General features: G+C 40.8%; 1 protein-coding gene across 3 annotated transcripts in view; it reads left to right on the plus strand.

Annotated features, from left to right (window-relative positions):
- SMAD2 (SMAD family member 2) overlaps positions 1 to 21,331 on the plus strand; it is a 41,078-nt gene extending 19,747 nt beyond the window's left edge. Inside the window, exons 3-11 of one of the 3 annotated variants that reach the window (XM_072359244.1) lie at positions 7,032 to 7,121; positions 8,239 to 8,432; positions 9,057 to 9,191; positions 13,156 to 13,230; positions 13,688 to 13,741; positions 14,347 to 14,559; positions 15,678 to 15,815; positions 15,984 to 16,128; positions 19,384 to 21,331. In XM_072359244.1, coding sequence (XP_072215345.1) covers positions 7,032 to 7,121; positions 8,239 to 8,432; positions 9,057 to 9,191; positions 13,156 to 13,230; positions 13,688 to 13,741; positions 14,347 to 14,559; positions 15,678 to 15,815; positions 15,984 to 16,128; positions 19,384 to 19,507 — 1,168 coding nt within the window. In that variant the 3' untranslated portion in view covers positions 19,508 to 21,331. The remainder of the gene's footprint in view (positions 1 to 7,031; positions 7,122 to 8,238; positions 8,433 to 9,056; positions 9,192 to 13,155; positions 13,231 to 13,687; positions 13,742 to 14,346; positions 14,560 to 15,677; positions 15,816 to 15,983; positions 16,129 to 19,383) is intronic. The other 2 variants (XM_072359245.1, XM_072359246.1) reach the window with 2 other exon arrangements.
- Positions 21,332 to 22,483: the final 1,152 nt, after the last annotated feature.

Below are 22,483 nucleotides of genomic sequence, written 5' to 3' on the forward strand. Positions count from 1 at the left end.
GAGCATACTTGCTTCATAGCTGCATGCTTGAGCTGGTGCAACGCCTCACTGGCTGCACAGAGCTCTGAACATTTCTTTTCCTAATGGACATTCTCAGAACATGTGTGCCTGGATGGCCTTTCTTTACTCCAGTGATAGTTTGGATCCTTTCTTTCTTCTAGGATGTGATGTCTTCAATGTGTCTGGACTTTCTGACAAAGGGTTTTCAGTGTTTTGTTTTCAGATGAAATACAGTTTTGTTAATACCAGTTCAGTCAGGCACATAATGAACACAGTGCTTCCAGCATTTCAGAATTACATTCTCCTGTTCCAGTTGAGTACTGTGTTTTCATTTCTGAGGATAGTATTGTAAGAAGCAAAATAATGTAGCAGTCAGAAAGCTTTTATTGGATATAACAGCATTACTAATGAAAGCATTGCAGGAGTTTCAAGGTTGCATTTCAGGAGTGTCATCTTAACACACAGACCTGCATCCCTAGAGCTTATGGATAAGTATCCTGGTTTGTTTGTTAGTACCTGGTTAGTCTACGGAACTTGCAGTGGTCACTTTTTGGTGGCTTTTGAAATGTTTCACTGGGAGGGAGAAATCATCATTGTGCTTCATCTTATCACCAGTAATCCTGCTGCAGAGATAATGGGATATAAATTGCAGCTGCTTGGTGCAGTCATGTTATCTCGGAGCAGGGAACTGCATGGCAGGTCTCCCAGCAAAGCTGTTAGCTCATGGTTTCTGCAGGCTGCTTGTTCGTGCTCTGTTTTCAGCCTCACCAGTGTAAAACCCATGGCCAGCTCCCTGTTGGCTATAAGTGAGGCTGCACTGCAGCTTGTGCCCTTTATTTCTCAGTCCTGAATGCTGGCACTTTGCAGAACTGAAGAAGCAACTTTCTGGCCCTGAGCAGAGTGATGTGCAGTTCCATGCTGAGCTATAACAGAGGGTATTTAGTAGTTACCCTTTCACTTTGCATCCCCTGTGGATGTTCAATGGCTTTTTCTTTTTCCCATAGCGTTAAGAGAAGTGAATCTTAACCTGCATCTCCTGCTTTTCTGGTTATTTTGATGTGTTAATATTTTAACATGGATCCCTTTATAAGGAAGGTAACTTCAGTTGTTTTCTTCAGTTCAAATGCTGTATTTTGTATTCGATGGAATTGTTTTTACATCCAATTTTATAAGACTTTTCTTGAGTTCTGATTGAGAGTTGTGTAACGAGTTTGGAAGCAAAGGGCAGAAACTCACAGTTATGGAAATAGAGCACCCAGTTTCCAGTGTTACCACTGTTGGGTTGCGTCTGTTCTGGGAGAAACTTGTGCTTTGGTGTGAGCTTTCTCTTTTGGAGCCCAGGTCTTCTTAGGCACTACTTATTATCCTTCTCAGGTATGTAATGAATCATAGAATGGCCTGGGTTGAAAAGGACCACAATGACCATCCAGTTTCAACCTTTCTGCTATGTGCAGGGTATCCAGTCACCAGACCAGGCTGCCCAGAGCCACATCTGGCCTGGCCTTGGATGCCTCCAGCGATGGGAGTTTCTACAGTTAACATGGGAGTATCTGTTTGCTGTCTGCCCTTCTGTACTTCTGCTTGCTGTGGTTGTTAACACTGTCCTGCAACACAATTTACCACCTTTTTTCTTCCTTCTCTATTCCATTATCTGTCACAGAGTGGACCTCTGTGAAAGTGCCTTGTCCAACTTTTCTTAATAATGAGTGGCACTGCAGATTTGTAGAAGTGATTTTTCAAGAAGGATTCAGAGTTACGCTTTTTATTCAGCCAAGAGATCAGCTCATCTGTCTAACAGACCCTTAGAATAAAAGTCATTATTTCGTACTAGATTCCCAAATCTTTACACTTTGAGGTAAGAAAAATCAGAACTTCTGTGCTAGCTGCCAGCGTGCTGAAAGGAATGTCAGGTGAGAATACAGAAGCAGCTCTGCATACTTTCAATTGAAACGTGGATTTGGGGAAACCACAATCAGGCAGATTTCATTGAGTCTTCTGTGCTGAATGTGTTACTGTGCACAAGCCATAAAACTCATTAATTGATGATTTTGATTGGTTTCTGTTACATCTCAGCCTTTCAGGTCTGTCTTCTGGTTACTCTTATTTTCAAGACCCCCATTCTCAAGGTTTGCCGTATGCTTTATATACCTCCCTCTGAGCTTTATGGGTTCATGAATCCCAATGTCATCCTGAAGAAAATACTGCAATAAAAGGGAAGATTTGCTTTAATTCACCAGTTGATCCTTTTTGTGCTGTCAGTGAAGTAATGAATGGTGTCTTTACAGGAGTATAACTTCAATCCAGCTACACCAGTGCTGAATAGAAGCCTCAATAAGCCTTCAATGGAACTGTCCTTGTTTTCCAGCTCTGTGTGTTGTTTATCTTAGATCTGAGATCTTGTAAAACGCAAACTTGTGAGTATAAGGTACAGGAGGAAGATGGTCAAGGTGGCCTTGAACATGAACTCCCAAAATTATTATTGGGTGTAGACTCTGAATGATGTCACTGATTTAAGAGAAATGTAAAGGATTCAATGTTAGCACTTTAGAAATATGGAAGATAAATGTCCAAGATCATTCTGTAATGACTCCTTAGTAACTTCAGCTTTGAATAGCTTGATGAAAATTCAGATTTTTTTGCCCCTTTTTCTAAAGCTGCTGCTTTAGTTCCCCAAGTCTGCATGCCTGAACAGCTGCCCTGTTGCTTTGCAAGGCTGCAGAGAAGAAAGTGGAATTGCAGTTATGTTTGAGCTGTGACAATATTTAGCAACTTCCCTATATAGCACTTCTGCTACTTGATAAGTAAACACCTTTGAAGTGGTTCTGGCTTGCTTGCAATCTGGTGTGCTTGCTGCTGGAACTTCATTGCGTACAAAGAAAGCAGCTGGAAGTTGCCAGTGCTGTGAACAGTTTTAGTGGTAAGATGGTTATTTTGGTCCTATTATTGAGAAGACCTACATGTCCTGCCACCTTTATCCTGACTTGTATCAGCTGTTTTACAAATGTGCTTGGGGCAAGTACAAGACCATCATGGAGGGATGGGTCCACATCCTTTGCCACTAACTGTACTGCAAACACAAGGATCTAACTTCAGCCAGTTTGTTCCAGCTCAGGGATGATCTGTCTGTAACTTGTGCCCTTAAATGTGTGTTGCTTTAGACTGTTGGATCTTTCATGGCTTGTATCTGATTATTATGAATTTTGATATAGATTCCGAGTCCTCTGATTAGAGCATGATGCGTTAAGTAAGCATTGATTACTCTTTTCTTTAAGCAGTCTGGTTCAAACCACTTCTGTCCCACGTTTATTCTTTAAGTGTGGGTTTAAAATTCATTTCTATTTGGAGAAATGTCCAGTTTTTAGTAGGCTTATAGATGTTCCAACTAGATGGTTTGTGCTGATTGGAAGCATTATCTGTGATATGTACACATAGGCAGTGCAAACACATTTTTGCCTGTCTTTGATATTTAGGTTCTTCCTGCCCCCACTTTTTTTGCTTTGTGTCAGCACTTGGTGTCTTATAAAGAGAAGCTGTTTTGGCACTGGGTCTCAGAATTGTCAAATATTGCAGCAGCTTTCTGCTGTTTAGGTCATTTCTTGCTCAGAGTTGGGTTTTTTGGAGCTTGGATTTTCCTGTTAGAGGAAATGATGAAATGGAAGAGCTGAAGGCATGCTCTGTGCTGCTGCATAGTGATAGCCACATTAAACGATTCTTCGTGCCAGAAATGCTGAATATCATTTGAGATGCTGCTCCTTATAGGCAGATAAAAAGGATTGAAACACCAACTCCCTCCCTTTTAGGGAAAGCTTCAGGCAGAATTAGGGCTGGTTCCACCCATGGCAGTGAGTCTGACCCTTTCTTTTGTGATCAGTCCGAAAACTGGGATTGCAGGGCTGAATTGTGCCTGAATCAGGTGTATGCTAGAATGTTGACTTTCCCCTGGAAGTCTCAAGAGTTAGCAGTCAGTAATTGTGAGTACACTGAGTGTTTCTCCCCCTTTTAGAAAACAGTCTTCCTGCTCCTAGAACTTCAGAACACATGGAGAATGAGGCCACATTGATTCTTGAAATCCCTTAAAAATAAATGCAGTCATTTTATAGGGTCTGCAGAGCAGCAGTCCTGACATGCCTTGAGTGTTGGAGGCCACAGAATGTTCTGGTTTGCTAATCTGAATCAGTGCTGAAAACACTAATTGAATAATAATAATAATAAACTCTCTAGCATTTGAATAGTAGATGTTGTTTATGTCAACAGTTAAGTCATTCTGAGCAGCAGTGTAAACTTCATTTTAATGAAAGCGTCCACTCTTGTGGGACACTAACTTTCTCTTTTTTTGGAGTACAGTGAAATCTTTCCTGTACAGGCAGTCCTGCTTGGCTGCTGGAGGAGGATTATATTTTGGAAACAGTGATGGTTTACCAGTGCTGTGATAAACCAAAAACCCCAGTCTGGCAAGGTGTGAAGCCTCAAGTGTGCTTAAGGCCTCATTCTGAGGGCTGCCCGCTTCCTAAAGGTGAAATGCTGATACATGCTGGCTCCCTCCCTCTTCATATATATCATGCCTTGGAATGTCTTCAGCTTTGTGGCCAGCTGTCTTCAGGGCTGTCTGCATCCAGTGTGTCTGTGCTTTTGAACTCTTGCTTGCAGGAGAGGGTGGCTGAAACAGAGTTCCCAGTGCGTGTGGTCCCAGGGGGTGGCAGCTGACCAAGCTGGTGATGGTGTAGGAGGTCATAACTGGCATCATGCTGGGGAACATCCTATCTGCTTCCTAGAATACAGAATCTTTGTCCAAGAGTTGGGTGTGTTTCCAGGCATGATTTACCTTAGAAGTACATATATTAGTTCTTTATTCTTCCAAAATCGGTATGGACTAAAGCAAACCTAAGGGGTTGAAGACACATTAGAAAGGTAACTTTTAGGAGGGGGCACCTGTTTTGGACCTGGTGTAAATGAGCCAGTAAGCCATCAGTATCTGCCCTGGGCAGACACATGTCCCAGAAGACAGCATTGTAAAATGCTGAGATGGCACTGTAAAATGCAAGGAAATGAAGCAGTTTTGCTCTCTAGCTTATCAGTTTTTCTGCACCTCCTTTTCCATCACTCCCATGTGCTTCTTCACCACCTTCCTTCTCTGTGGTGTCCTGGGTCCTAATTTACACCTCCGTCATACTTCAGAGTACTGTTAGGTTTTGAACTGTGGAATCAACTTTGATAGTTCAAATACTTACAGAGAAGAGGTTAATGATATAAAGTACCGTTCCTGTTCGGCACACTCTAAGGCTGTAGCACTTCTGTATGTGTTGTGAAGTATGTGTTGTGAAGTAGCCGTGTGGCAAGTGGTGCTCACACCCCACAGTTTTGGGAAGGTGGAATCCCTGTGACAACATCAGCTGTTGAGCATAGTTTTGTTTAAAGAATCTGTTGCTCCAGGGAGTTAGCTGCTAGAGATACCTGTGTCAGTTAGATGCAGAGCACTGTGTGTACTTACTGTTCTTGTAATAGAATGTGTGTGGTGATTGTCTTGCAGGCAGTAGTGGTGCAGATTTAAGGACACGGGGATGTTCCCTGGTGTCCCACAGGCTGCCTGTGTCTTCAGGGCAACAATTCCAGTCTTTGCATGTCCAGTCTTTGCATGGCTGCACCTTAGGAGTAGTAGGGGTGGCAGGCACTGCTGAAGCAGTGATGTTCACTATCCTTCTTCCCCCTGGGGTTCTAGAGAGCAGTGAATTGTCTTAGGGCATCTCACCTTCCCTGGGATGGTATTTAATTGAGGTGTGTGAGACAGGCAGGAAGGGGACTGGACCCATTCCTTCCCTTTCTCACACTTAAGTTTTAATGAAGTGTCCATGGAACTGTGGTTGTCTGTGCTAGAAATGCTGTTAAGAGTAGTGTGTCAGCTGGGGTTGGTAACTTAAATGTAAATCTCTTTTCAAAATCAGGGCTTGGGTGAACTTTTTGTCCTTTCTGGTACTTATCAGAGGTTGTTAACTTCAGAGCTGAAATAGCGGCCACATTTCTGGCTTTGTAAGTGGCTCGACACCCAAGTTTTCTCCATTTCTGAGTCTCATTGTGTGTTACTCACGTAAAATAAATTGTCCTTTCTCAGTGGTCACAGAGCACGTCTGTGGTGGACCTGAGATGGGCCCATTCTTCTGAGAACACGCTGCCCATTTATTTATGCACTCGTGCTGTTCTTTGCTTTGCCTCGATCTGCTGCTCTTTTGATTTGTGCTTGTGTTACTGGAGGTTCCTTTTTTTTGAACCTTTGTGCTTGTCACTGAACCGGTTTCCAAAGGTTCTCTCTCATTTCCTCCTGCTGGATTTCACAATTACAGTTTTGTTGTTCTGTAGCTGGATATGCACTGTAAATCTGTGTAAAACGTACATCTTGTATGCAGTAGAAAATAACAAAAATAACACTGGTGATTTAATCAAGCAGAGCAGAGAAGTTAGTGAGAAGCATCACTGCAATATACTTTTCTTCAGAGCCCAAGCTTTCCTGTATTGAGAAAAGCAGTAAATAAGAGTGTACATGAGAATGAGGTGGCTGAATGGTGGCACCTTGGAGTCAGGCTGTGATGGTTCAGTTCCAGATGCACATGGCATTGTAATTTCAATAACAATTCACAGATTGTAATTGTAGGGCAGCTTATATTGAAAAACAAACAAAACCAAAAAAGAAACCAACCCAGAAATGACCCTTGAAAAGAGAATTTTGGTAGGAGCTAGGCTGAGGATGTTTTGCCTGTTTTAAGGAGCATTGCAGCTGTATCAACTACTTAAAGTCAGAATTTGTTCACCCCTTAGAAACATGATCATTTACCTTGAGTCACGCGTTCCATTTTGATAGCCTCCTTCATATAGAAAATATAGCATGCGACGTCCATCCAAGTGCAAGCCTACCAGTGCTCTATCTTCTATGTGGAAGGAAGTACTCTGTACATTTCTCCATGTTTGACATCATGGTGTTTTGAATAACCACGTTCCATATTCATACCAATTTTTTGTTTTTGTTTTCAATTTATGCACAGCACTTGCTCTGAAATTTGGGGACTGAGTACACCAAACACGATAGATCAGTGGGACACAACAGGCCTTTACAGCTTCTCTGAACAAACCAGGTGAATATTCTGCCCTCTCTCCATCATAGAACCTTGTGGGAGGGATTGGCTTTGGAGGGTCTGTCATGGGATGCTATAGCTGTAAAATAGACTGAATGCTTCTTAGGCCTCAAGACGTTTGCTTGCCAGTGTAGCAATCCAAGTATTCTCAGCTGATGTTTTGACCAATGAAATCCTAATTGCGGAATACTCATTTTTCACGCCAGTTGAAAGAATGGGAAGACTTGTTAATGCAAGCTCTGATGAGATTTGGTATTTCTATTAACAACGTTGGGCTACTTAATTCTTTAGACCTAATCTTACAAAGTGTTTAAACTGCTTTGTATGCCATGAGCTTTCAGTTAAATCTCACTAATTGGCTCTGATACGAGCTGCTAAAGAACTGCTTGTAAATTCTTCTGTAGTTAACAGCGGGCAAATTCTGAGCAGGGTCTTTATTTTTTCATACTACATTGCTTGATTTGTGTACTGAGGTTTGTCTCCCATCCCATAACAATCATAAACATCTGCATTTGTGTAAGCATATGCAGTCTGTCTTAAAACTAGCAAAACGTTTTCAGCTGGTAGCAAGGCAGAGGAAGGCAAGAAGATAAAATGTACAGCCCCTGTGAGATGTGTGTTCACACTTGTTGCATTACAGTCACACCGCCATGTGGATCCCTTGGGCAGCTGACTGTTTAGAGGCTGATTTGCAGTCCCCAGGGAACTGTTAAGCTTAAAGCCATAAAGCATCCATGCCATGGCAAAGCCTTGAGGTTTAGAAACTTGAAGGGACTGTTAAGTGTGTGATTTTCTTTCAACAACTGTCTTCTGCATTTAAAAAATGTATATGAAATGATGATCCCAAATACTTGGCTGGAGGTAAAGTGGCTTTTAATGACCCCTAAATTCACTGGCAATAATTTGAGCAGCTCAGAAATGAGTTAACGCTGTTTGATGCCATAATTTTTCTCCCATTTGAAGCATTTTAACAAGAGTACACATGTCACTAGCAGTGTCAATCCTCTGAATTCTGAAAGTGAGCAAAACTGCCCTTCCTGTGTGTGTACGCTGTTGACTGAGTGATGTTGAGACAGCGGGCAGCCTGTAAATACCTCTCAACATCTTTCCCATGTAGATCTCTTGATGGCCGACTGCAGGTATCACATCGCAAAGGATTACCACACGTCATCTACTGTCGTCTGTGGCGCTGGCCGGATCTTCACAGCCACCATGAACTTAAAGCAATTGAAAACTGTGAATATGCTTTTAATCTTAAAAAGGATGAAGTATGTGTAAACCCATACCACTACCAGAGAGTGGAGACGCCAGGTAGGAAGACTGCTTCTGGCTTCATAGCATTGTCCTTGTGTATTACAAGGGGGACGTGGTTGAGTATATGGGTGAGCTGGGGTTGGACTTGCTGATCTTGGAGGGCTTTTCCAGCCTTCATGATTCTGTGAGTGGGCATTTTGGTGATGGGTTGATGGTTGAACTGGATGATTTTAGTGGTCTTTTCCAACCTTAATGATTCCGTGATTTTGCATGCTTGTTCAGCATATTGTTTCAAATGAAAACTAGAGAAGGATGGGGCATTCTTATGCCAGAACTGCAAGATGGTTAAGGATACAGGTTTGGAGAATACCATCTGCTGAAAGTTTTTAATAGGAAAGAAACGGAAAAATCTTTATCAATGTGTTGAATGCCCTGATAAATGCTTCCAGTAGTGCTAGCAATTTCCAGCTGGCAAAGGATGGTCCAACATGAAAATGAGAATAGAAAATGAGAATGGTTCCCTAATGTGAACTAGTCATGTTCAAGAAGAATCTGCTTGTTCTAGTAATTAGCAGGCACACCTGAAGAAATTGTTAGAAGGCTTAGATTTGTTTTTCATTTCACTTCATAGAAGTGTGAATTTGGAGGGTCCTATTAATATTTTGGCTTTTTCTTTTCCAGTCTTGCCTCCTGTACTAGTGCCACGGCACACTGAGATCCTAACAGAGCTTCCTCCTCTTGATGACTACACCCATTCCATTCCTGAGAACACTAATTTCCCAGCTGGAATTGAACCACAAAGCAATTACATACCAGGTATTTTCTTACCTCCCAGTGTGAACAGTACGCTTAACATTGCAGCAGTGGAGTAAAGATGGTAACTTCATCCTCCTAAGTGATCAAATGAGTTGAAAGATGTAGCAGTAAATTAAATCTTTCTGATTTCCTTTATTAGTTCCAATGGAACACCTGAAGATGAAACAGTGACTTAAAATCGTTTGATCTGTATCTCACAATTGATTGAGGTCTGGTTTGTGTATTTGTTACTACTGTGTACATACAGTTTTGCTGTTAGTATTCAGTATTGAATTAAGAATTCTTCCTCCTCCAAAGAAGTTGGCATCCACAACTTCTTTGGGCAGTCTGTGTCAGTGCCTCACCACCCTCTCTGTGAAAAACTTCCTCAACACCTAACCTATATGTGCCCTCTTTCAATTTAAAACCATTGCCCCTTGTCCTATCACTGTCCACCTATATAAAAAGTTGATTTCCCTCCTGATCATAATCTCCCTTTAAGTAGTGGAAAGCCATGAGTCACCCTGGGGCCTTCTAGACTGAAAAAGCCCCACCACCTCAGCCTGTCTTTGTGCAGGGTTGTTCCAGCCTTCTGATCCTTGCAGCCCTCTTCTGGACCCTGTCCAACAGCTCCATGTCTTTCCTGAGTTGAAGCCCATAGACCTGAACACAGTACACCAGATGAGGCCTCACAAAGGCAGAGAAGGACAGTCACCTCCCTCACTCTTCTGCCTTCCATCTTCTCATACAGCTCAGGATCTGTTGGCATTCTGAGCTGCAGATGCATCATGATGGCTCATGTTAAGTTTTTCATCCACCAGCGCCCCTAAGTTGTCCTCAGCAGGGCTACCTACTCTCAAGGAGTCCTTCTCCCAGTCTGTGTACGTACCTGGGATTGCCCCAACCCAAGTGAAACATCTTGTGCTTGGCTTTGTAGAACCTCATTGAGTTTACATGTGCCCTCCTTTCAAGTTCGCCAAGGTCCCTCAGTCTCGTGTCTCGTTTGCTGTGTCAGCTGCGCTGCTCAGCTTGGTGTTGTCTGCTAACTTGCTAAGGGTGCACTGGATCCCACTATCTGTGCCACTGATAAAAGAGTGCCAGTCCTAAGACAGACCCCTAGAGAACACCACTCATCACCACTTCCACCTGGACACAGAATCACTGACCATGACCCTCTGGCTGCAACCATCAAACCAATTCCTAACCCACTGAATAGTCCAGCCTTCAAAACCGTATCTCTCCAGTTAAGAGATAAGGATGTGATGTAGGACTATGTCAAAGGCCTTGCACAAGTCCAGGTAGATAACATCAGTTTTCTTCTGTTTGTCCACCAGTGCTGTTATTCCATCATAGAAGACCACCAAATGGGTCAGGCATGATTTATTGTTGGTGAAGCTGTGCTGGCTGTCTTAGATCACCTGTTCATCCCTCACGTGTCTTCCAGGAGGATCTGCTCCATGATCTTCCCAGGCACAGAAGTGAGGCTGGCTAGCCTGTAGTTCCCCCAGTTTCCTGCTACTTCAGGAAGTTTCCAGAAAGATAAAACTGAGCCAAGCTGCCATTTATTCATAAGCATTTAAGGCAATTATGTTTCAGCACCCCAATACCAAAGTAAGCTGATAATTCCAATCCTGACTCAAGAGGAATGACTGCCTTTAAACTCAAACATGTGATGTGCACATTTTATCTGCATGTCTAATGCAGGATGCTACACGTGTTTCCTGTAAATCTATCTGAAAGCTGAAATAGAACCAAGAAAATATCAACGAATTTGATCTCCTTTGTTAAATCAATGCCGAATTTGTTGCCACATAAAGAGGTTGGAATTGGGTGATCTTTAAGATCCCTTCTAACCTAAGCCATTCTAAGGTTATGTGACAAGTTTTTTAAAGAGCTGTTCAAGATGCAGGAACTCGATGTTGCTTTCTTTATTTATGTATGCTCTTTTGACTTAGTCTGAGGGCTTTCGATGGTGTTTGTGGACAGCTTACTGCAAAGGCACCATTTGGAAATCCAGGAAAGGAGCTCAGGGAACTCTAGGTAGCTGTTTGTAAGAAGCCTGTCCAAGGTGATTGCAGGTACTCACATGATATTCACTTCTTTATGCAGCTTGCCACACCTTGCCTCCTTCTCTTTTGTCACTGACAAGCTGCTCTTGTATTCAAGAATCATATCTGAATCTCACTTTGTTTGATGTTGATAGCTAATCTTTACTTCTTAGCTAGGTTCTGATAAGCCTCCCGTGTCTGACAGCCTGGTTTGGAGAGCCTGGTTTTCTGTAGCAGAAGGCCAGACTACAACTGTGATACTATTGGTCTGCAAAGAGATTGATGTCACCTGTGTGTACTTCATGTGCTTTTTCTGGGCAGGTAATGACTGTGGAGGTGTAGGATAGCCTTCAGGGCCTTTCCAGTTTGAGCTGCAGCATCCAGGCTTCTGGCTGGGAATTATTATTTCATTTCCAGCTGTGCTGTTTCTCACTTCTGACCCCAAAATTGTGTTAATAGATGGAGGGAGTTGGTGTTTAGATTGAGTGGATATAGAACATAACCTGTGCCACAAAGCCCAGATTAGCAACTGGAAATTGGAAGTGTGGGTTGAATTGGAAATTATTATTGACCTTTACCACATCTGTGAGCTTAGCTGTTAACAAAAAGCAAAAAGATGAGTGAAGTCTGGTTTATCACAATGAATTCTATAAAAACATATACAACAAGTGTGATTTTTGTCATCATTGTTTTTGCTAGTAAAGTTTTACCTTGGTTTCCCCCCCCCCCCCCCTTTTTTTTTTATCATATCTGTATTTAGTGTGCTAGATTTACAGAGTGAACTGAAAACGTGGTTCTTTTGGTTCACTTTTATTTAATCTGGTGATTTAATCAAGTTTCCTCTTGCTGACTTTCTTCTGTTATTACTCTTCTTCTATAAGTCTTGGACAGGATAGTAGATAGAATTTGATTTCAGTTCTGAAGCAGAACACTTTATCTTTGTTCCTGCTGTTAGGTAATACGTAATTAAATGTTTAATCTCTTAGATGTTTCAGAGACAATTCTGAGGTGATTGTAGAGATCAGTTAGCGTTTACCACTTCCACTGGAGGAACTGACATTTTATCTTCAGTAAATAGGAAAAGACTCATGCCCAGTTCAAAGAAAATTATTTCCTGAAAGGCGGTTGGTTAGCACATTGTCTGGATTACAAAGTAATTTTGAATGGAGGGAAGGAGTAACCACATTCTCCTGAGTTTTAAAGATATTTCTGTGAAATCTGACATTTTCTAGTGTCAAAATGTCTTATGCTTGTTACCGAGTTTACTTTGGTTTGTGATGCTTTCATCTTTAACAAAAGCTAGTGATGAGAGTAGATGCTTTCTTTTTTTCCAATAGAACGAGGGATTTATCATAATAAATAGAACTTGTGCATCATAACTGATTAGATAATATGCTCATTGTTAATGTGTGAAAGCAACTTCTAGGTGCTGAAGAAAAATGGATATGGGGACCAAGCTGGAAAGTAACCTTTAAATCTAAAAACTTGTAAGGCGTAGGAGGGTGTCTGATCTGATGGTTATACTGCAGGAAGACAGCTCCTATTTTTTTTGTAGAAGTCACCAGATGGTTTTTTTCATTTGTAATTCTACTAAATGTGAAAGCTGTTAATCACAATTGCAAAATTATTACTCATTGTAGTGGAAGTATGTTGTAGTGCCTGGAAAAAACAAGGGTTATCCATTAATTATGTAACATGTTGGAGCAACTGATGGGCACACAGGGATGATGCATTTTACGTAGACAGTTGGGCAGGTAACAGGTTTGAGTTCCTACTGGAAGGAAGGAAATCCAGCAGAATGAAATTGCAGTTTGATGTTCAGGTATTACACAAAGTGTGCAAGGAGTTGAGGACTAATCCCCAAATAGTACATCTTGCAAGTTTCTCATCCATTTGAACTATAAATGTTTTTTTTTTTTATTTTTTATTTTTGACAGAAACACCACCTCCAGGATATATCAGTGAAGATGGGGAAACGAGCGACCAGCAGTTGAACCAAAGCATGGATACAGGTAACGTTTCATTTTTCACCACTTTGAAGACTTGGGATTGCTTGTAGTGATCCATTTACATGTAATGGGGTGTCTTCAGCGGCAACCTTCTGTACAACCTGTTGTGTTTCAAATTAATTCTTGTTAGGAAGGCCGTATTGCAAGACCTTCTTACTGGAGAAATGCATAAATAAATAAATGTTCACAGACTGTGCATGAAGAGAGCTCTGCCAAGCTCCCCACTGAGATGTTAATAGGCTCTTTATGAGGAGGGGTAGGTTCCCAGGAGTCTGGAAAATTAAATGTAATCTGAATTCTGAATAAAGATGGGATGTGCTGGAAAACTGGTTACAGGTTTTCTGAGGGTTTTAAGTCCTAAGGACTCTAGAAGAAAGCGAGTCACTAAGTAACAGTCATACCTATCTGTCTGAAATAACAAGAATCTTTTGCCATGAACCAATCTGTGTTGTTCCAACAGGATCTCCAGCAGAACTGTCTCCCAGTACTCTCTCTCCAGTTAACCATAGTCTGGGTAAGCTGGAAACACTTTCAAATGTGTTAGTGTATGTGATGACTCCTCTTTCATGTATACAAGTACACTAAAAATAAAGATATAATTTAGGAAAGTGAGTTTTGCTAGGAAGCTGTTGGGTTGGTTTCCAAATGATAACCATCATGTATCTGGTTAATAGCTAATTAATAACTACCCTATTTCTGCAACTGAATGACTAGCAAAGAGAGTAAAACCTCTTAGTGGTTCAGTTTAATTTCTTCTTTAACATTACCATAGTGCTTTCAAATCACAGAAGGGCAACAGAAATGTCTCTCAGTGCCTGAATTCACAGTAACAGTGGCCTAATCACTGTGCTAAGCGAAGTGCAGGTGCTGAAGGATGTGAGCTGTGCTCTTTTTAAATCATCCCTTCTCCTCTTCCCACTCACCCCCTCTCTTCCTTTGTGTGAAATACTGAATTCCATTCTTTTTATTGGGGTAGCTAAAAATGACAGCAAGCAGAATTGTAATTTGTGTAGCTTGAGGAGACTGTCATTTCTGGAAGAGAAGACGAACAGCAGGGCAGGTAGATTTCTTTTCAGGCTCAGATTCTGTGCTACTTTTATTTCTTGCTTAATTTTTTAGACTTGCAGCCAGTCACTTATTCGGAGCCTGCATTCTGGTGTTCAATAGCATATTACGAATTGAATCAAAGAGTGGGAGAAACCTTCCATGCATCACAACCTTCCCTGACTGTAGATGGCTTCACAGATCCATCCAATTCAGAACGGTTTTGTCTAGGTCTGCTTTCCAACGTCAACAGAAACGCAACAGTGGAGATGACAAGGAGACACATAGGTAAAGATCTGTTCTTTTCCCTCTTTTGATGCTCCAGTATCAGATTTTCTCTCTCTCAAGGCTCAATTACAACACATATTTTCTCTTTAATAGTTAAGGAATACTATTTTCCACATTACAGCATCTTCTTCCAGAAATTTTGTATATATATATGTTTAAATTATCTTACTCAGTAGTAGTCACTATTTTCTAATTTATTTTTTTTACTGCTACATCTTGAGTAGTACCTGATTTCCTCCACACTGAGTTAAAATGCTTGGGTAATAAAATTTTAGGTTTGGAGAAGCCCAGGATGTGTCTATAATGAGTGATCACAGTGGTCACTTGTGAGGAAAAACAAACATGTCAGGGATTCTCCCTTTTTTTTTTGAGAGTAGCTGATGTTTTGTTGGAAAAATGGTTTTAAAGAAAGCAGGGGAGTAATCATTATGGCCTTTAAAGTACCTGTTAATTTTAAATAGCTTTTGGGGGGAAAATCAATTGTACATTCTTTCTTAAATGTGCCAGAAGTAACCCATGCAGATTTTTTTCACACTGAGACAGAACAAGATCACAATTCAAAAATGAACAATAGGATTTCATGTTGATTTCTTCACAGCAATAGGTCTAAATGAAGCCCCATTGTTTTTGTCAAAGCAGTACAGCAAAAGGGGTATGCAGTGGGTTGGTAAAGGGTGTGGGTGCATGCAAGAGGAAATTCTATGCAAGTGGTAGACTTGCTCTGTTAGTTTTTCCCATCATCTTTAACAGCATGAGACACTTCACATACAGCACTTCTTACTGGCACATGTTTTATTTACACTGAATCTAAACTTTTTACTTCAGTTGTGGTATTTCTGCAAGTGAAGGAGTTCTTGTGTTTGGTTATAGGGCATTACCTGGTGAAAAAACTCCGATCGTGCCATACTAAAAATTATTCCACTTTTACTTCAAATATTGTGTGATATATAAAAGCAAGTTAGTGGTGTTCTGCTACAACTGTCAGCCCAGCAGCGTGCTTAACCAGATAACTGATTTCTGTTTTTGTTGTAAAGAAAAAAACTGAAACAAAATATTCCCTTGTTTGTTAACGTGCCTGGGTCATATCACAATGAGAGTTCCTTTGAATTCTGTTCCAGGAAGGGGAGTGCGTCTCTATTACATTGGTGGAGAAGTTTTTGCCGAGTGTCTCAGTGATAGTGCAATTTTTGTTCAGAGCCCCAACTGTAATCAAAGATATGGCTGGCATCCTGCAACTGTCTGCAAAATCCCACCAGGTCAGTCACCTACCAAAGGCCTCCCACAAAAAAAGTCTAGTGAATGGATTCACGGGGTGTCGTTTGCTTTCCTTTTGATACTTAGAAAGGGTTTCTTCGTGGTTTTGGTCTTTGGTGTAGCTAACACAACTATTTGTTAAGCGTACCTTTTTGACCTTATCTTTGTAGGATGCAATCTAAAAATCTTTAATAACCAAGAATTTGCTGCTCTTCTGGCTCAATCTGTGAATCAGGGTTTTGAAGCAGTCTATCAGCTTACCAGAATGTGTACCATCAGGATGAGTTTTGTTAAAGGATGGGGAGCTGAGTACAGGTAAGAAAAAAAAAGTTTTTTCTTCCTCTCACACACTTTTTTGCATCTGAATTGAAATCTGTACATACACTACTGCAGCTGTGCTGTCTGTAAGTTAAAACCCATGTTTTCCTTCTCTCTCCGTCAGCTGTAGGACTACTCAGACATTAAGACCAGTAAACTGATTTTCGTATTTCACTCAAGTTTCATTGAGCAAGGAATTTCATCAGAGTTCCCTTCATCCTGGCTTACTGTGGTGAAACCATTGGCAGCATCTTGAAGTTTCAGATCTTGATGTCCAACTACTGTTAGACTTATCATCTCTGTGCAGTTTGGTGTGGATTAAAATGAGTTTGTTAGGTTGTTGTGTGGGATGCAGTTGATGAGATCCTAAAGGAAGTGTTGGAGTGACTCAGACTGCAACAGCTGGAGAACATGGTTTTAGGGGATGGCAAGTGTAGTAGAAAAAACTTTGAAGGAGTAAGCTGTGCATTTTTGTAGTAAAATTGCTAAAAACAGTTGAGTGGGGAAAAAAAAAAGGTCTTTTGTCTGTTATTGAATACAGTCTAATTATATTATCTATTAGGACAAACTAAAATCTGCCATTTCGGACGGTGCCTCTTTATGACATAGGATGGGAATTTGGAAAGAGGGCCTAGCAACTTCTAACTGAGCAGCTTGAAATATTTCATTACTTTGGACAGCTACAGATGTAATTTTAAACAACAACAATGAAAAATCCTTTAAACATCCCTAAAAATTTGTTTACTGAAAGAAGTCTGACATATCAATACTGCAATGCAGGACATAAAAGAAACCCCTCATAATTTCTGAAGTTAAACAATGCCAGGTTGAGCTACAGATCCTGGGGTTTTTATTCTGTTCTGGTAACATATCCGTGTAAATGTGAGCCGTCAGCATGTGGGGGAGGATTTGTGGCTAAATGAAGCCAATTTTGTAAAAGCCTAATAAGATGGAATGAAAAATTTGTGTAATGGAATAAATTGGTACCTCTTTGTTAGCAAAAGGTATGCAAGGAAAAAATCTGGCTCCAGTTTAAAGAACAGTAGGATTTAGAATGCATACATTCACACATAAATACAACATTCAAATCAGAGTAGAAGAAAGGCTCAGTCAGATTGCAGTGAATGGAGTTACATCTTGGGTTAAAGCAGTGAGGAAGCTTTGGGTGAAGTTTTTACTGAGGAAGGAGAGTGTTGATTGTTTGTAGTCCACCAACCCTTCAGGGGTCATAGGGCTGAAGAAACTCCAGAGGAAACTGCCCAGAACAGCACAGAATCTGATTGCTGAAGGAATCCTGAATGAATTTATGTGCTTCTCTGTTAAAGATGGTGCTGTTCTTCTAAAGAACATTAGCTAGAGGTAACTACTGCAAGGATTTAGTGATACTCAGGTGGGAAATCCATGGGTAGAAGAAATGGTGATTGAGCTCAGAGATGGCTGCAGAGTGACTGTCACTATTTGATCTTTTGCCAGAGCTGTTGAACAGACCCAGTTATAACATATTAAGGAAGTGTGTTGTGGGACACATTGTAGGGGAGTTGACAGCGGTGGAATAATGAACTTCCTTCTCTGGGAGAGGATTTGAGATGAAATGGAATTACATTTCCTGTGGTTTGGATTGTTCTTTTATTGGATCACTTTGTTTTGGCTTGGGCACTCAGGACTGAGATAACAGTGCTTCTTAGAGTGTTCAGAGAGCACAGACCCCAGCTGCTTTCTCCTAGAAAATGGAAAACCACAGAAAGCTTTTGAAATCCTTCTTCTCACCGGCTTGATTTTTCTGCCTTTTCAGTTCCTCTGTTTATATAAACATATTACCTTCAAGCAAAGAGTTCCAGTGCCGACTGTGAAAATGAAGGGGCTGGAATTCTGTCTGACTAATCTGCCGTCTTTGAATCTTAATAGTTCCTCACTTTGTTTTGGGAATAACTAGAATTACTGGGTAAAAACTGGCTTAACAACAGTAGTCTTGCCATTCTTGTTTGAGAAAACTCCTATGCCTCAAGTGGGTGCAGGGAAATAGCAGGAGTTCTCAGGCAGAGTAGTTCCAGTACTGATTTCTTCTTTACTTTGGAAATGAGAAGGAAGATGTTTGAATAACAGGTCTCTGAAACAAGGATGGATGGGAAAGTGAATGGAACTTCTATGGCTTGCCAAGCTTTCAACTTCACCGAAGCGTTCTAAATAGTGTTTAATTAACAGCTTCTGTTGTGGGAAAATAAGGCAAGTTGATATAAGAGACAAGAGAAACACATTTTTTTTTCTGAGCTGTTTGCGTGAGGATGTACAAAATGCATGCAGAGGTAGAAATAAGACGACAGGAAATCAGAGATAAAGTTGAATGTTCCTTTTGAGATAACATCAGTTAGCTCAGTATAACCACACACTGTGTTACGACGAAGTGTTTCTGACAACATCTACCATGGTTTCCTTGTACATCTCTCTTGACAATTGCTCTAAAAAATGTAGATCTTATGATTACCATAGCATTCTGCTGCTAGACCATCCCACCTGTGCAGAGCCAAGTGCTTCTGCTTCTTATTTCTTTTAGCCGTCATTTAAATTCAAACATAGTTACAATTATTCTAGTAATATAAATAGTTATATTATTATTGTATAATAATAAGTTATAATTATGCATGCAGACTCTTTGAAGGTGGAGATATTGGCTGTAGGCAGCTGTCTGTGACATCAACACCAGAATGGGTGCACTCTGGTTTTCAGTTTGACTTTCTTGTGAAGAATAAGGCATTTGGTGTGGTGCTTGTAACTTTTGCTTCAGTTCTTATTTTATTCTTCAGAGCGGAGTATTACAGAATCATTAAAGTTGGAAAAGACCACTAAAATAGTCAGCTGGCAACCCATCACCACCATGGCCACTTAAAGAATCATAGAGTCATTGAGATGGGAATAGATAGATGGCTAAGATCATGAAGACCAGCTGCATCCCATCCCCACCATGCCCTCTAATGTCCCCAAGTGCCACATCTCCATGGCTCTTGAACACAACAGGCGTTGTGACTCCACCACTTCCCTGGGCAGCCTGTTTAAATACCACTTGATGGTGTTATCGTTGTTGTTTCTTATGGATGTGGGCTGGCTGTTTTTTCTAAAGACTGATAACTGTTAGTATACTTATCATAATGGCTGCAAAATCTTTATCTTTGCATAGCAGGAATATGAGGGATTGTGTGGTGGAGAACCTCACGGTAGGAAAAAATACTGACTTTCCTCTTCCACCTAATTTTTCAGGCGGCAGACAGTCACAAGCACTCCTTGCTGGATTGAACTTCATCTGAATGGACCTCTACAATGGCTGGACAAAGTATTGACTCAGATGGGCTCCCCTTCAGTACGCTGCTCCAGCATGTCATAAAACTCCTTCCTCTGCTACCAATGGGCTAAATACCAAGGCCCATCAACAGACTTCATAGAACAGCTCGTCTGTCGTAGTATTTGTGTGTGGTCCCCATGAACTGTTTACTATCCAAAAAAAGTCTTTTTTTTTTTTTTTTTTTTTTTAAAGAAAAAAGAAAAACAGCACTTGAGGTCTCATCAATTAAAGCACCTTGTGGATTCTGTTTCCTATACTCTGATACTAGATGAAAACTTAGTGTATAGAAATGCCTTCTTCAGAGAGAAGAAGGAACAGTTCTAAAGACTCTTAATGGTGTTTTTATTGGGTATATAATTGAGTGTCCTAATGGTTTATCAATAACATGAATAGCTAAGTATATGTACAGGTAATGTATCATGATCTCAGATATTGCAGTATTGTGCTGTTCTGCATTTTAGTTCCCATAATTAGATGTTTGGTTTGTTTTTAGATTGGGGCAAACCTCACAAAATTCCAAGACTTGACTCCTTTATTCTTTTATAATTTTTTTAACTAAGCAGGTTTTCGAGTTGTCCTAAAAATAAAAAGCAGACTTTCCTTGTAGAAAAGCTTAACTTTTTTGCTGCCTTCTTAAAGAAAACCCCTCCCTTGGAAGGGGAAGAAGCGTCTGAGATTTATCTGAAATCTCAAGACTATTTGTATATTCTTAATGGGGCCTAAAATGAATCTCTGTACTCTAAATTCTGAGTATTCATCACACTAGGAGTCTACTTTTCCCTAGCCCTCTGAGCTGAGGCATCTGTTGCCAGCGGTATTGCTGGCACTGTGTTAGTTGGGGATTTTTTTGTACCTTGGATCGCTGAAATCATTGCTTTTCTCATAGAGTGAGAACTGACCGTAGCATTAGATACTGGATTAAATACAGAAGGGTATTGAATTACCCCTTACATCTGTATGCTTTCAATAAACAGATGTTACTAAAAATATTGGGGATTTTTTTGTTTGTTTGTTCGTTTTTTTGGAGCCAAACACCTTGAAAAATCCTTTCCCAGGGTAAACTAGACTCTTTCTTATAGGTTTTAAATAGATGCAGCTTCTTAACATGTTTCAGTAACAGAAGTTAACTCTCTGATCTGAGTGGCTTTGTACAGCTTACTGACGTACCAGATCATACTCATTCATTATGTCATAACGGGCCTTGTTATTAAAAGTAGTTGCTTCTGCAAAACCTTTAGGATAGTGGTTGCTGAGGTATGACCAGCGAAGGAGGACTTCTAGGTTCTTCACAACCGTGCATGTTATTGTGAACCCTTGGACACTACAGCTGCACCATATTAAAAATATTCTGAAATATATTCTACAGATAAGTCTGGGTTGGGGAAGGGTTGGGAAACTGTATAGAAGGGTTATTCTGACTTGAAAAATATACATCTTACTAACAATCTTGTGATCTAGCTGTCTGTCATTCTTCTGTTATTGTGGCAGTAGCAGGATTGCCTTTGTCTGTTCTTTCCCGTTGTTTCACACATTACACTAGCACTGTGCTTTGTGAGTACAGCTAGTGATAACTTGGAGAACAAAAACGTGGCCAGTGTTACAGCTTCTGATCAGTTGAATGAATCGAGGGTAGTCGTGGATATTTTTATGCCATAATGACTAGGGCGTAGAAGCAATACCAAAAAATCGAGCCTTGAAAAAGAGGGCCAGCCACCTTTTAAAAATTGGCAAAGCAGTTACCAGTTTGTGCTAGTTTTACCAGTAGGCTAATGTATTGGTAGAACTTGTGAACCTAAGAAATAAGCTTCATGAGTGTTGCATTTGCCTAATATGTGAATACACTAATAAAAGTTTTAATTCTCACACTGACTGCTTTTTCATTAATTACTGTATATGTTTCCTTTTGAAGGTTGGGAGCGATTCTAACCAACCCAAAGAAATGCCGTGAGTTTCCTGCTAGAAAGGTATAGTTTGGATTGTAAAATCACTTCTTGGACAGCTCTCATGAGGGTTCCGAACCTGTTTTTTTTTAACAGCAGACTTCTACTTCAGATCAAGTTCATTAAAGCAGTTGCTTTTTTCCTACCACAGTCAAATTCCATCCTCCTGGCGCAGGTGTTTTACTTTCACCTGTAAAAAGAGATAAGGCTGGATTGTCTGGGTGAAAGACATTATCGCATGTATGAGCAGGTTGAGACTTGAACCAACTGGATGCGCTAATTCTGTAGTCTCCTTCCTGCGTTCTCTCAAACAGCTGTGGCAATATCCCTTGTTTTGCTGTGGGCATAGCAATAGCTTTGACTTCTCTGATGTGCATTTCCAGCTTGTGTACAAGGATGCATGGTGCTGCTTGCAGACAAGGCCGTCTCACTCTGTAGAAATCAATTGTTTTTTCTCCCATCAGCATCACTGAAGTACTCCCTCCTGCTGTGGAACAGGGGATCTAGTCTTCATCTGAAATGTTTGTTTGCCCATAGTTTGTTTAAATGCCTTTGGCCTTTCTGGCTTAATCCCACCACTGTTCTGCTCTTCCTCAGAGCTTGACCAGTGCCGCTCAAGCATCTCACTGCAGAATGCATATGGTGTGTAAGGAACATGATTGCAGCTCTCTTTCTCTTCTGCTGGGCAAAGTAATTACTTCAGAAGTACAAATGAAAGGAGTTGTGTGCTGGTTTTGTTTTTTGTTTGTTTGTTATTGTCCACTGAGGCTTTTGTTAAATAAAATACCAAGTGGAGAGTAATGCAGTTTCATTGCCAAGGACTTGAGAACAATGCCGAATACCTGAAGGCTTGCACCTTTAAGCTCTTGAGAGCTGAGAGCTTGTGATTGAATGTCAGCCGCGTGTTTTGCTGTTGCATTTGTGCATGATGCCTAAAGAGGTGGTGGGCTCTCTGCCTCAAGATTTCTCTGCTGTTATTTTAGCATCTTGTGCAGAGTCCTCCCACCTCCTTTTCCCTTCCAGGTGCTATAGTTCAATCCTACAACATGGTGAGAGCTGTGGTGTCTTGTTCTTACTC

The sequence above is a fragment of the Excalfactoria chinensis genome, chromosome Z (assembly GCF_039878825.1).
Source record: "Excalfactoria chinensis isolate bCotChi1 chromosome Z, bCotChi1.hap2, whole genome shotgun sequence".
NCBI lineage: Eukaryota > Metazoa > Chordata > Aves > Galliformes > Phasianidae > Excalfactoria > Excalfactoria chinensis.